The sequence below is a fragment of the Triturus cristatus genome, chromosome 7, assembly GCF_964204655.1.
Source record: "Triturus cristatus chromosome 7, aTriCri1.1, whole genome shotgun sequence".
NCBI classification, from domain to species: domain Eukaryota; kingdom Metazoa; phylum Chordata; class Amphibia; order Caudata; family Salamandridae; genus Triturus; species Triturus cristatus.
In genome coordinates this window covers 51,965,105-51,979,299 of record NC_140590.1, presented here as the reverse complement: position 1 = coordinate 51,979,299, position 14,195 = coordinate 51,965,105, and the positions used below count along the sequence as shown (strand labels likewise).

General features: G+C 50.3%; 1 protein-coding gene across 1 annotated transcript in view; it reads right to left on the bottom strand.

The window, feature by feature from the left end:
- ATP1A3 (ATPase Na+/K+ transporting subunit alpha 3) overlaps positions 1–14,195 on the bottom strand; it is a 410,340-nt gene that overhangs the window by 205,754 nt on the left and 190,391 nt on the right. Inside the window, 4 exon segments of the mRNA XM_085615596.1 lie at positions 8,098–8,211; positions 13,903–13,994; positions 13,997–14,062; positions 14,065–14,104. Of these exon segments, the coding sequence (XP_085471722.1) occupies positions 8,098–8,211; positions 13,903–13,994; positions 13,997–14,062; positions 14,065–14,104 (312 nt within the window).

The window sequence follows — 14,195 nt, the reverse complement described above, 5'->3', positions numbered from 1 at the left end:
GTGTGGATTAAAAGTCTCGTCTACATTGAAAGGTAAATCAGGAAGATCACACTAGTCGTCTTGCCATAATATACAACTGCTGCTGCGTGTCGACGTAACAACGTTTGTGGATGTAGAATTATCTAAGCTCCATTTTAATTTGGAATGATTAGACTTGTAGTCTTGAAATAATATGAATTTGCTGATGACTGGCATTGGAACAACGTTTTTGGACTTGGAATTATTTAAGCTAACAGTTCATTTGGTAAGATTACACTGGTCGTAGTGGCGTATTATGAATTAGCAGATGATTGGCGATGTAACAAAGGTTGTGGATTTAGTGTTATCTCAGCTCCATTTTAATTTGGAAAGATTACACTGGTAGTCTCGCCTTATTATTAGTTTGTAGATGATTGGCACTGGAACAACGTTTGTGGATTTAGTATTAGCTAAGCTAAAATGTACTTTGGTAAGATTACACAGGTTATCTTGAATCTAGTGGCAAAGTGAGCAAGGGACCCACGTCTGGGCATACCTTGCCAACTTAGGGCGAACAAAGCGATACCAAAGGGGATGATGGACGGAGCGTTTGAGCAAATCAAACACACACCCCCAGTCAATTGATCTGGGTTTAATCCATCATCATTCTTTAGCTCACTCCACCACCCCAGTTCAGACATGGCCATATGCAAATCAGTCTGACCCTGTGCCTCATGGGAACAGTCCAGCCCGAACTGCCAAGCCGTTCTTCCCTGGACCGGAAACAAGCATCCTGGGACCGATTTCGGGTTCATAACCCTCATCAGCCAGGCTATCTTGAATCTAGTGGCAAAGTGAGCAAGGGACCCACGTCTGGGCATACCTTGCCAACTTAGGGCGAACAAAGCGATACCAAAGGGGATGATGGACGGAGCGTTTGAGCAAATCAAACACTCACCCCCAGTCAACTGATCTGGGTTTAATACATCATCATTCTTTAGCTCACTTCACCACCCCAGTTCAGACATGGCCATATGCAAATCAGTCTGACCTTGTGCCTCATGGGAACAGTCCAGCCCGAACTGCCAAGCCATGTTTTCCCTGGACCGGAAACAAGCATCCTGGGACTCGTTTTGGGTTCATCAATATTATGAACTGTAGCCCTACTAGGGGATAAGGGCTCCTGGTTTTATAGTATTTTTTTTTAAGATTGCCATCTGTATTTATCTATATTTATTTTTGGGCCATTTTATCATTATTAATCCATGTTAATGTAGTGTTTTGTGAATAGATGATGTGATAACTCATATATTTCTAATTTTATTTAACAGATAAAAGTGCACTCATATATTGGTGCCTGTCAGGTTTTAGAACATTACACAAACACATATAATAAAATGATAAAGCCATATTAAAATATTAGCATAATAGCAAAAATACATTGTGAGATATGTAATAGTTTAAGCAAATCCCATTCAGCTTTGTAGTTCCCCATCCTTCCAATATGCTCAGCTATGAAAGTCATTAATCTTGGCTTGGAGAGTCACTCAAAGAAGCCACATTATCTGTATTTTTACACTTTTAAAAATGAATACTGTTAGGAAACACAGTGTTTTCTGTCTGTATTTATCTGTAAAAATCAGTAAAAACAGAAAACAGGAGACCTAATGTAGAGTCCCTGATGGTACTGTTAAAGCATTTTTAATTGATGATATAGGAGAAGATTAAATAATTAGGGGCAGGGAATTTTAAGAACTGGAAAAATGTTTGTTTTTTGATTGTTGGTGAGAACTTTTTATTTTATTTTTTTTCAAAATTATTGGGCTGCCTTCAGCTACAGAGGGTATGTGTGATATGGACAGTTGCTATGTTTGATACATTAATTTATATTCGGTGCTCGGTAGATTTAGATTTTATTTTTAGGGATAGGAGGGGTTTCCAGGGGCTTGATTAATACTATTGTAGTTTCTGCACAAAAAGACAACCCTGGTTACTGGTTTTTGACTATTATTAGCATCATGGACGATTGCTGTGTTTGATATTACATTTTACATTATGCACTCACGCTAATTAAAGATGGTGTTTCAATACTGTAACGGTTTTAATTAATCTACAATAATCAATTTTTACTTACAGTGCATCTCAGCTGTGATACGGAATTGGTTGCGATATCTCATGATAGGAGCCTTTCAAAAATAATTTAAGGACCAATGCATGAATAAATGAATGAATGAATGGCGAGTGACCGTGGGACATCTTGTGCAGGTCCTGCAGGGTGGCAGTGACGTAGCTGAGTTTTGTTCGACCCCTTCATGAGATGGGCGCTGGCTCCCTTGGTATCTACCCGAAGGCCATTTGCATGTTAATGAGGCCTCGCTGTCCTCTCACCCCTTCTAAGAGCCCCTGCAGCTCCACTCTGCCTATTGCTTAAAGTTTCAGCCCCCCCCGAAATTTTTTCTTAGCCCCCACCGAAATTTGGCTCTAGTTGCGCCTCTGAGGTCCGTAATTATCACATCAGATAAATATCCCACACACGGGTGTGCGTCTTTTTTCAACAGATGTGATATCTAGCGCATATTGGACCTTTTCTGGGGGCATAACGTGGATTTTGGGGCTCACCACACTAAAATGTCCAAGCCCCAGTAAATACCAAGGCCCTTTTCCCTCGTTAAATTCTTGCAAGTTTGAGCTACTGAAGTTGAATGAGGTGTGCAATCTTCATTTCCCCCCATTAATTACCGGATGCGATGTCATTGCATCACTTGAGTGCACTGCCCGTGCACACAGCTGTGTGTGCAGGGTTTGCCTCTCAATGGCGCACTGTAACCAGGCCCTTAAGGGAAGAGGAGGAGGGAATACACGTCCGTTCTGACGTCATATCCTGCGAGGCTGGGATCTCTCTTCCACAAACAGGCGAGTTGAGAATGAGCTGCTTGGGGTTTTTGGCAATGGCTGGAAATGCCAGAGTGGTCTGTGGAGGCGAGTGACTGGACGCGGTGGAGAGCTGAGGTGTGACGCCCCCATTGTATGCTATCACCGTTGTATCTGAGCTCGGGTGTTGTCGTTGTGAAGACATTACATTTGGTTTAGTTGCATTCGGGTTCGGTGGGCGCCTAATATTCCATTTATTTACAAACATTCCATTTCTGTACAAAGTTGAAGCGTGTATTGAGCCAGGTGAACACAGGGGCAGGTGAGGCTTTCAGAGAGACGAGCATGTCATCAGCACATTGATCGACCTTGATATCATTATCAGCACTTGGGACCCCGAGACGGCCCTGCAGAGAGGATGACACACGGGGCCCTCTGCTGGCTAGAGGTAGCGGCTGAGATCTTGAGACATCCACCTCAATGAGCTGATGTCTGGAAGATGGACACAAAGTCACCCATGTGGTGTTTGTTGCATTGCTTGGTGTGTAAAAAGAAGTGCCAGGGCTCTCGTGTCGAGGCCACTGCAGCTTGCACCACACATTGCCCCTGCTATGCTGCCAATGATAGTGCAAACACAACTACTAACCTCACACTCGTACACGTGTGACAATTCGGACTATTCCAGGCCCTCAAAACAATAAGAATGGCTTGGGCAGCAGGTAATAGTTTTAATGTATATTGATTAATAATTGACTGTTGCTGTGGTCATCTTTAATTTAGTCAGACTTTGCCACCTTGTGGCAGACTGTCACAAGTGCCGGTGCTGAGCACCAGAAACCACCACCTCAAATTAAGCACTGGTTTAGTAGGGCTGCCAAAGACTGTTGAGAAGTAATTTAGGACCAGATATGGCCCTTTTCAGTGATGTTATTGGTTTATTACACTAATGGGTACTTGTGAACTATTTCAAGTATATTTGTTTGGGACACCTTACGCAACCAGACGTGTAAACAAACAATAGGCCAGGTTGTTTGGAGCGTAGGAGGCGCGAGATGTGACGGCACCGCCCAGGGCATGGATGGTGACTGCTTTTAGTGCTGCACCAGCACCAACGTCCAGACTAATGCTCATGAAGGAGGTGCTTCTCATTGGTTTCATCGAGGAGCCTGAAGCAGAATGATGTATTTGATTCCAGTTGAGCGCGTAAAGGATGGGTATGTGCTAGGATAATGGGGTCCAAGACTGCTTTCTTCTATGCCGAGAGGATCTGGGACACCTCACCGGGTGCCCTTCCGTGAGGCAGCACATTCTCTTATGCCCCCATCACTGGCACCGCTTATACCAGCCTGACCAGGGGTATCTCAGTCGTATCTACCTCATTCTCATCTATCCTTACCAGGGGCACCTCCTCTAGCGTTCCTACCCCCGGAGACTCCTTCTCATGTGCAGTACCATAAGCACCTCCTCCCATCTGCTCTCACCTGGGACAGTTTTCTTCTTCTCTTTTCCCTCACCTGGGACAGTTTTTTCTTCTCTCTTCCCTCACCTGGGACTGTTTTCTTCTTCCCCCTTCCCTCACATGCTACAGTTTACTTCTCTCTTCCCTCACCTGGGACAGTTTTCTTCTTCTCTCTTCCCTCGCCTGGGACAGTTTTCTTCTTCTCTTTTCCCTCGCCTGGGACAGTTTTCTTCTCCCCCCTTCCCTCACATGCTACAGTTTTCTTCTCTCTTCCCTCACCTGGGACAGTTTTCTTCTTCTCTCTTCCCTCACCTGGGGCAGTATTCTTCTTCCCCCTTCCCTCACATGCTACAGTTTTCTTCTCTCTTCCCTCACCTGGGACAGTTTTCTTCTTCTCTCTTCCCTCACATGCTACAGTTTTCTTCTCTCTTCCCTCACCTGGGACAGTTTTCTTCTTCTCTTTTCCCTCGCCTGGGACCGTTTTCTTCTTCCCCCTTCCCTCACATGCTACAGTTTTCTTCTCTCTTCCCTCACCTGGGACAGTTTTCTTCTTCTCTCTTCCCTCGCCTGGGACAGTTTTCTTCTTCCCCCTTCCCTCACATGCTACAGTTGTCTTCTCTCTTCCCTCACCTGGGACAGTTTTCTTCTTCTCTCTTCCCTCACCTGGGACAGTTTTCTTCTTCTCTCTTCTCTCACCCGGGACAGTTTTCTTCTTCCCCCTTCCCTCACATGCTACAGTTTTCTTCTTCTCTCTTCCCTCACCTGGGACAGTTTTCTTCTTCTCTCTTCCCTCACCTGGGACAGTTTTCTTCTTCTCTCTTCCCTCACCTGGGACAGTTTTCTTCTTCTCTCTTCCCTCACCTGCAACACTTTTCTTCTTCCCCCTTCCCTCACATGCTACAGTTTTCTTCTCTCTTCCCTCACCTGGGACAGTTTTCCTCTTCCCCCTTCCCTCACATGCTACAGTTTTCTTCTTCTCTCTTCCCTCACCTGGGACAGTTTTCTTCTTCTCTCTTCCCTCACCTGGGACAGTTTTCTTCTTCTCTCTTCCCTCACCTGGGACAGTTTTCTTCTTCCCCCTTCCCTCACATGCTACAGTTTTCTTCTCTCTTCCCTCACCTGGGACAGTTTTCTTCTTCTCTCTTTCCTCGCCTGGGACAGTTTTCTTCTTCCCCCTTCCCTCACATGCTACAGTTTTCTTCTTTCTTCCCTCACCTGGGACAGTTTTCTTCTTCCCTCTTCCCTCACATGCTACAGTTTTCTTCTCTCTTCCCTCACCTGGGACAGTTATCTTCTTCTCTTTTCCCTCGCCTGGGACAGTTTTCTTCTTCCCTCTTCCCTCACATGCTAAAGTTTTCTTCTTCTCTTTTCCCTCACCTGGGACAGTTTTCTTCTTCCCTCTTCCCTCACATGCTACAGTTTTCTTCTTCTCTCTTCCCTCACCTAGGACAGTTTTCTTCTTCCCTCTTCCCTCGCATGCTACAGTTTTCTTCTCTCTTCCCTCACCTGGGACAGTTCTTCCCTCACCTGGGACAGTTTTCTTCTTCCCTCTTCCCTCACATGCTACAGTTGTCTTCTCTCTTCCCTCACCTGGGACAGTTTTCTTCTTCTCTCTTCCCTCACCTGGGACAGTTTTCTTCTTCTCTCTTCTCTCACCCGGGACAGTTTTCTTCTTCCCCCTTCCCTCACATGCTACAGTTTTCTTCTCTCTTCCCTCACCTGGGACAGTTTTCTTCTCTTTTCCCTCACCTGGGACAATTTTCTTCTTCCCTCTTCCCTCACATGCTACAGTTTTCTTCTTCTCTCTTCCCTCACCTAGGACAGTTTTCTTCTTCTCTCTTCCCTTAACTGGGACAGTTTTCTTCTCTCTTCCCTCACCTGGGACAGTTTTCTTCTTCTCTCTTCCCTTAACTGGGACAGTTTTCTTCTTCTCTCTTCCCTCAGCTGGGACAGTTTTCTTCTTCCCCTTCCCTCACATGCTACAGTTTTCTTCTCTCTTCCCTCACATGGGACAGTTTTCCTCTTCCCCCTTCCCTCACATGCTACAGTTTTCTTCTTCTCTCTTCCCTCACCTGGGACAGTTTTCTTCTTCTCTCTTCCCTCGCCTGGGACAGTTTTCTTTTTCCCCCTTCCCTCACATGCTACAGTTTTCTTCTCTCTTCCCTCACCTGGGTCAGTTTTCTTCTCCTCTCTTCCCTCACCTGGGACAGTTTTCTTTTTCCCTCTTCCCTCACATGCTACAGTTTTCTTCTCTCTTCCCTCACCTGGGACAGTTTTCTTCTTCTCTCTTCCCTCACCTGGGATAGTTTTCTCATTCTCTCTTCCCTCACATGCTACAGTTTTCTTCTCTCTTCCCTCACCTGGGACAGTTATCTTCTTCTCTTTTCCCTCGGCTGGGACAGTTTTCTTCTTCCCTCTTCCCTCACATGCTACAGTTTTCTTCTTCTCTTTTCCCTCGCCTGGGACAGTTTTCTTCTTCCCTCTTCCCTCACATGCTACAGTTTTCTTCTTCTCTCTTCCCTCACCTAGGACAGTTTTCTTCTTCCCTCTTCCCTCGCATGCTACAGTTTTCTTCTCTCTTCCCTCACCTGGGAATGTTCTTCCCTCACCTAGGACAGTTTTCTTCTTCCCTCTTCCCTCACATGCTACAGTTGTCTTCTCTCTTCCCTCACCTGGGACAGTTTTCTTCTTCTCTCTTCCCTCACCTGGGACAGTTTTCTTCTTCTCTCTTCTCTCACCCGGGACAGTTTTCTTCTTCCCCCTGCCCTCACATGCTACAGTTTTCTTCTCTCTTCCCTCACCTGGTACAGTTTTCTTCTTCTCTCTTCCCTCACCTGGGACAGTTTTCTTCTTCCTCCTTCCCTCACATGCTACAGTTTTCTTCTCTCTTCCCTCACCTGGGACAGTTTTCTTCTTCTCTCTTCCCTTAACTGGGACAGTTTTCTTCTTCTCTCTTCCCTCACCTGGGACAGTTTTTTTCTTCCCCTTCCCTCACATGCTACCGTTTTCTTCTCTCTTCCCTCACCTGGGACAGTTTTCCTCTTCCCCCTTCCCTCACATGCTACAGTTTTCTTCTTCTCTCTTCCCTGTCCTGGGGCTGTTTTCTTCTTCTCTCTTCCCTCATCTGGGACAGTTTTCTTCTTCCCCCTTCCCTCACATGCTACAGTTTTCTTCTCTCTTCCCTCACCTGGGTCAGTTTTCTTCTCCTCTCTTCCCTCACCTGGGACAGTTTTCTTCTTCCCTCTTCCCTCACATGCTACAGTTTTCTTCTCTCTTCCCTCACCTGGGACAGTTTTCTTCTTCTCTCTTCCCTCACATGCTACAGTTTTCTTCTCTCTTCCCTCACCTGGGACAGTTATCTTCTTCTCTTTTCCCTCACCTGGGACAGTTTTCTTCTTCCCTCTTCCCTCACATGCTACAGTTTTCTTCTTCTCTTTTCCCTCGCCTGGGACAGTTTTCTTCTTCTCTTTTCCCTCGCCTGGGACAGTTTTCTTCTTCCCTCTTCCCTCACATGCTACAGTTTTCTTCTTCTCTCTTCCCTCACCTAGGACAGTTTTCTTCTTCCCTCTTCCCTCACATGCTACAGTTTTCTTCTCTCTTCCCTTACCTGGGACAGTTCTTCCCTCACCTGGGACAGTTTTCTTCTTCCCTCTTCCCTCACATGCTACAGTTTTCTTCTCTCTTCCCTCACCTGGGACAGTTTTCTTCTTCTCTCTTCCCTCACCTGGGACACTTTTCTTCTTCTCTCTTCCCTCACCCGGGACAATTTTCCTCTTCTCTCTTCCCTTACCAGGGCACAGCGTTCTTACCTGGGGCACCATACTCTTGAAGGACTCCATAATTTTGGAGCTCTTGGCCTCTTGGTAGTACGAGAAGCAGCCTGTGATGATGACGACAGCAGATAGCACCACGCCGAGGTAAAGCTGAGAGGGCACAAAGAGAGGGGTCGAGATTAGGGCAATGATCACAGAAGCAGTGGAAGAACCTGACATTTTAGCAACTTTGCCAAATAAATATTGTTAAACTGCAGCATCTCGTCTGCAGAAGACTACACGTGGGCAATACACCCACCCCTTAATAGCATCAACTAAAGGGGCGCAGGCCCTGCCCAGACCTACATCAGGGCGGTTACTCAGGATGGTGGCACTGTAGTCTGGGCAATGCTTGTCACTTCAAAGAACGCTAGCCCAGTGGGCTACACTGCTGATACTAGAGCCTAGTTCTGCTGCTGGGATAGATCTAATGGGCGTGGATAGCTCACTGATGCAGTGAAGTATCTCTGCTGAGGCCAGTGGATAGCTCTGCTGCTGGGGTTGATCTAATGGGCGTGGATATCTCACTGATGCAGTGAACTGTCTCTGCTGAGGCCTGTGGATAGCTCTGCTGCTGGGGTAGATCTAATGGGCGTGGATAGCTCACTGATGCAGTGAACTGTCTCTGCTGAGGCCTGTGGATAGCTCTGCTGCTTGGGTAGATCGAATGGGCGTGGATAGCTCACTGATGCAGTGAACTGTCTCTGCTGAGGCCTGTGGATAGCTCTGCTGCTGGGGTAGATCTAATGGGCGTGGATAGCTCACTGATGCAGTGAACGGTCTCTGCTGAGGCCAGTGGATAGCTCTGCTGCTGGGGTTGATCTAATGGGCGTGGATAGCTCACTGATGCAGTGAACTGTCTCTGCTGCTGCAGTACATCTTCCAATGGGCAGCTCTGTTGATGGGCAGCTCTGCCGGAGGAACAGAAACGCTTATTGGATAGAGCTCAGGTGCTCCTGTGATAACTCTGCAGGCACTGCTAAGATAGCTCTGCTGCTTCACGTGGGACGGCTATGTTGATTGGATTACCCTGCTGGTGCTGCTTGGATAGCTCTGCTGCTTCAGGTTGGACGGCTCTGCTGATTGGATTACCCTGCTGGTGCTTCTTGGATAGCTCTGCTGCTTCACGTGGGACCACTCTGCTGACTGGGTTACCCTGCTGGTGCTGCTTGGACAGCTCTGTTGGTTGGAAAGCTCTGGTGGTTCTTTTGCAACACCTCCACAGGTTGGATTGCTTGTCTGGTCCTGGTGAGATAGCTCTTCTGGTCCTGGTGAGATAGCTCTTCTGGTTCTTGTGAGATAGCTCTTCTGGTCCTGGTGAGATAGCGCTTCTGGTCCTGGTGAGATAGCTCTTCTGGTCCTGGTGAGATAGCTCTGCTGGTTCTTGTGAGATAGCTCTTCTGGTCCTGGTGAGGTAACTCCTCTAGTCCTGGTGAGATAGCTCTTCTGGTCCTGGTGAGATAGCTCTGCTGGTACTGGATGGACTAAGAGTGCTCTGCTGATGGGACAGGTTTGCTACTGGGATAGCACTGACATTGTTGCTGTGATAACTCTGATGAGTCATGCTGTGCTATTTGCTGACATTCAGTAGGTAGTTCTGCTGCAGTGAGATAGTGCAGCTGTATTAATTTTCAGGAGCCGGACTATACAATGCTGCTGCGATATGTGCAGAGCATTGACACAAGCAATGTCGTGCCACTATGGGAGACCAGCAGCAGTGCTTAATTTGTAAACAAATAGGTGCCAGGGCCTTCATCAGGAGGCCACTGCAGCTCGCACCACCCATTGCTCCTGCCAGCTCTGCCAACAACAGTCACTACACAACAACTAACCAGCACACTCATACAAGTGTGACAATTCAGACTATTTCAGGCCCCCAAGGCTATAAGAATGGCTTGGGTGGCAGGTATCAGTAGTTTTGAATGTATATTGAATTAAGAAACAACTGTTGTTCTGCTCATCTCTAAATTACACAAACAGTGCCATCATGTGGAAGACTGTCATAGGTGCCAATGTTGACAATCAAGTGCCGGTGCCGTGATCCGGAAACCAGCGGCTCAAATTAAGCACTGGTCAGTAATCATCTGTATTTTCAACTCTGTGGGGTCCACCACTCCACGCGCCATCACCCCGGATCCTTCTACCTCTGTGGGGTCACAAACTCCACAAGATATCACCCCAGCTCCTTCTCGCTCTGTGGGATCATGCACTCCACACGCCATAGCCCCAGGTCCTCCTCCCTCTGTGGGGTCACACACACAGCACATCATCAACCCAGCTCCTCCCTCGGTGGGTATATGTACTTCACAGCCCTCACCCCAGCTCCTCCTCCCTCTGTGGGGTGCATGCACTCCACATACCCTCACCCCAGCTCCTCCTCCCTATGTGGGACCACGGACTTCACATGCTACACAGCCCCAGGTCCCTCCACCCTCTATGGCGTGCATGCAATCCACAGCCCTCAGCCTAGCTCCTCCTTCCTCTGTGGGGTGCACTCACTCCACAGCCCTCAGCCTAGCTCCTCCTTCCTCTGGGGGGTGCACGAACTCCACAACCCTCTGCCTAGCTCCTCCTTCCTCTGTGGAGTGCACACACTACACAGCCCTCAGCCCAGCTCCTCCTCCCTCTGTGGGGTGCACTCTCTTCACCACTCTCAGCCCACCTCCTCCTCCCTATGTGGGGTCATGCACTCTACACACCATCACCCCAGATCCTCCTCCCTCTGTGGGGTCATCCAATCCACACACCATCACCCCAGCTTCTCCTCCCTCTGTGGGGTCATGCACTCCACACACCATCACTCCAGCTTCTCCTCCCTCTGTGGGGTGCACGCACTCCACAGCCCTGAGCCTGACTCCTCCTCCCTCTGTGGGGTCATGCACTCCACACACCATCACCCCAGCTCCTCGTCCCTCTGTGGGGTCATGCACTCCACACACCATCACCCCAGCTTCTCCTCCCTCTGTGGGGTCATGCACTCCACACACCATCACCCCAGCTTCTCCTCCCTCTGTGGGATCATGGACTTCACACGCAACACAGCCCCAGGTCCCTCCTCACCCTATGGCGTGCATGCACTCCACAGCCCTGAGCCAGGCTTCTCCTCCCTCTATTCGGTGCGTGCACTCCACAGCCCTCAGCCCAGCTCCTCCTCCCTCTGTGGGGTGCACACACTCCACACACCCTCACCCCAGCTCCTCCTCCCTCTGTGGGGTGCATGCACTCCACACACTGATAGAGTGTCACCCGGCCTCTACCTGAACAGAGTCCATGCCGCACACACCCCTGAGGCTGGGAACGGCTTAAACAAAAGGGTCCTGGACCACTTAAGGCCACGCCCATACAAGTTATATCTGAGTGATGTGAGTCATTGCAGTGGGTAAGTGCAAGGCCCAGGCCTTAGGGGTCTTTGCACTTTACAGTGACAATGAGGATTGTGACCACAACCCACCCACGCCCGAGCTTCACTGGTGGTGCCTCAGTACTGTTTGTCGTTTCCCACTTACCTGAGACCTGCCTGCCTCCCAGATGAGGGATCAGCGCGCCCGCCTGCCTGCCAAAGACTGCTGCTATGGACATGGCCGCCAAGCCACATGTGCTGCCCCACACGCCAGTAGCTCCACATTCAAGCAGTGTAGCACAATGGCATGCCTACCTGCCTGCAGCTGCCCAGCCTGCCCTGGAGCTCCTTGACAAGCAGAGTCAAGGTCAAAGGAACAGGAGTTCACCCCTGGCCCACCACCACCACCGAGTGCCACCTGGAGGTGCCTCCAGGTACTGCAAGTCCTCAGCTGCTGTAACACTCACAGAGCCACCTGGTGGACGCACACAGACATCACAACTGATGCCCAGCTCCGAATAATCCACCTGGTCCTGTTGGACACCATCTAACACCATCCTTGGCTGCCACACAAGCCTGCACCAAATGACCCTGCAAGTAGTCACCCCCACCTGGTTCTTCTTGGACCCCACCACCATTGACACATATTCAACACACAACTCTTGTGTCCCTATGTCATGGCAGAGGATCAACAAACAGGGGGCACAGCCCCGGACCATGCAAAGCCATAGCTCTCAACACCCCTCATGGCAATTTCGCCATTCAGCACCCTGGCCAACCCAGCTCCCTCTGTGGGTCCATGCACTCCACACTCCCTTCCCCACTTCCCTCTTCCCTCTTCCCTCTGAGTCCAGGCACTCCACACTCCCTTCCCCCACTTCCCTCTTCCCTCTGAGTCCAGGCACTCCACACTCCCTTCCCTACTTCCCTCTTCCCTCTGAGTCCAGGCACTCCACACTCCCTTTACCCCACTTCCCTCTGAGTCCAGGCACACCACACTTCCCTTTACCCCACTTCCCTCTTCCCTCTGAGTCCAGGCACTCCACACTCCCTTCCCCCACTTCCCTCTTCCCTCTGAGTCCAGGCACTCCACACTCCCTTCTCCCACTTCCCTCTTCCCTCTGAGTCCAGGCACTCCACACTCCCTTGCCCCACTTCCCTCTTCCCTCTGAGTCCAGGCACTCCACACTCCCTTCCCCCACTTCCCTCTGAGTCCAGGCACTCCACACTCCCTTTACCCCACTTCCCTCTGAGTCCAGGCACTCCACACTTCCCTTTACCCCACTTCCCTCTTCCCTCTGAGTCCAGGCACTCCATACTCCCTTCCCCCACTTCCCTCTTCTCTCTGAGTCCAGGCACTTCACACTCCCTTCACCCACTTCCCTCTTCCCTCTGAGTCCAGGCACTCCACACTCCCTTCCCCCACTTCCCGCTTCCCTCTTCCCTCTGAGTCCAGGCATTCCACACTCCATTCCCCCACTTCCCTCTTCCCTCTGAGTCCAGGCACTCCACACTCCCTTCCCCCACTTCCCTCTTCCCTCTGAGTCCAGGCACTCCACACTCCCTTCCCCCACTTCCCTCTTCCCTCTGAGTCCAGGCACTCCACACTCACTTCCCCCACTTCCCTCTTCCCTCTGAGTCCAGGCACTCCACACTCCCTTTACCCCACTTCCCTCTGAGTCCAGGCACTCCACCCTCCCTTACCTCACTTCCCTCTTCCCTCTGAGTCCAGGCACTCCACACTCCCTTACCCCACTTCCCTCTTCCCTCTGAGTCCAGGCACTCCACACTCCCTTCCCCCACTTCCCTCTTCCCTCTGAGTCCAGGCACTCCACACTCCCTTCCCCCACTTCCCTCTTCCCTCTGAGTCCAGGCACTCCACACTCCCTTTACCCCACTTCCCTCTGAGTCCAGGCACTCCACACTCCCTTACCCCACTTCCCTCTTCCCTCTGAGTCCAGGCACTCCACACTCCCTTCCCCCACTCCCCTCTTCCCTCTGAGTCCAGGCACTCCACACTCCCTTCCCCCACTTCCCTCTTCCCTCTGAGTCCAGGTACTCCACACTCCCTTCCCCCTCTTCCCTCTGAGTCCAGGCACTCCACACTCCCTTCCCTCACTTCCCTCTTCCCTCTGAGTCCAGGCACTCCACACTACCTTACCCCACTTCCCTCTGAGTCCAGGCACTCCACACGCCCTTCCCCCAATTCCCTCTTCCCTCTGAGTCCAGGCACTCCACACTCCCTTCCCCTACTTCCCTCTGAGTCCAGGGACTACACACTCCCTTCCCCACTTCCCTCTTCCCTCTGAGTCCAGGCACTCCACACTCCCTTCCCCCACTTCCCTCTTCCCTCTGAGTCCAGGCACTCCACACTCCCTTCCCCCACTTCCCTCTTCCCTCTGAGTCCAGGCACTCCACATTCCCTTCCCCCACTTCCCTCTTACCTCTGAGTCTATACTTACGTTGTCATTGGATGGAGAGTCCTCTGTCCCCACCTGTATCCCGTACGCCAGGAAGCAGAGAATTGCCCCAATCCACAGCAGGATGGAGAACCACCGAAGAGCTGTCGGCAGAACTTGACCCACTCAGGGGTCATGGGCGGGGGCGTCAGTGCATTGGGCCGTCCCTGACCAGGATCTCTGCTGCTTTACTGAGGGTGAGCCCCTGGGGATAGAGAAAGTAGGTGCTGGTGATAAAACAGCATGACTAACTGCAAAACTAACTAACACCCGGCTGTCAAGGAGGGGAAACTGCC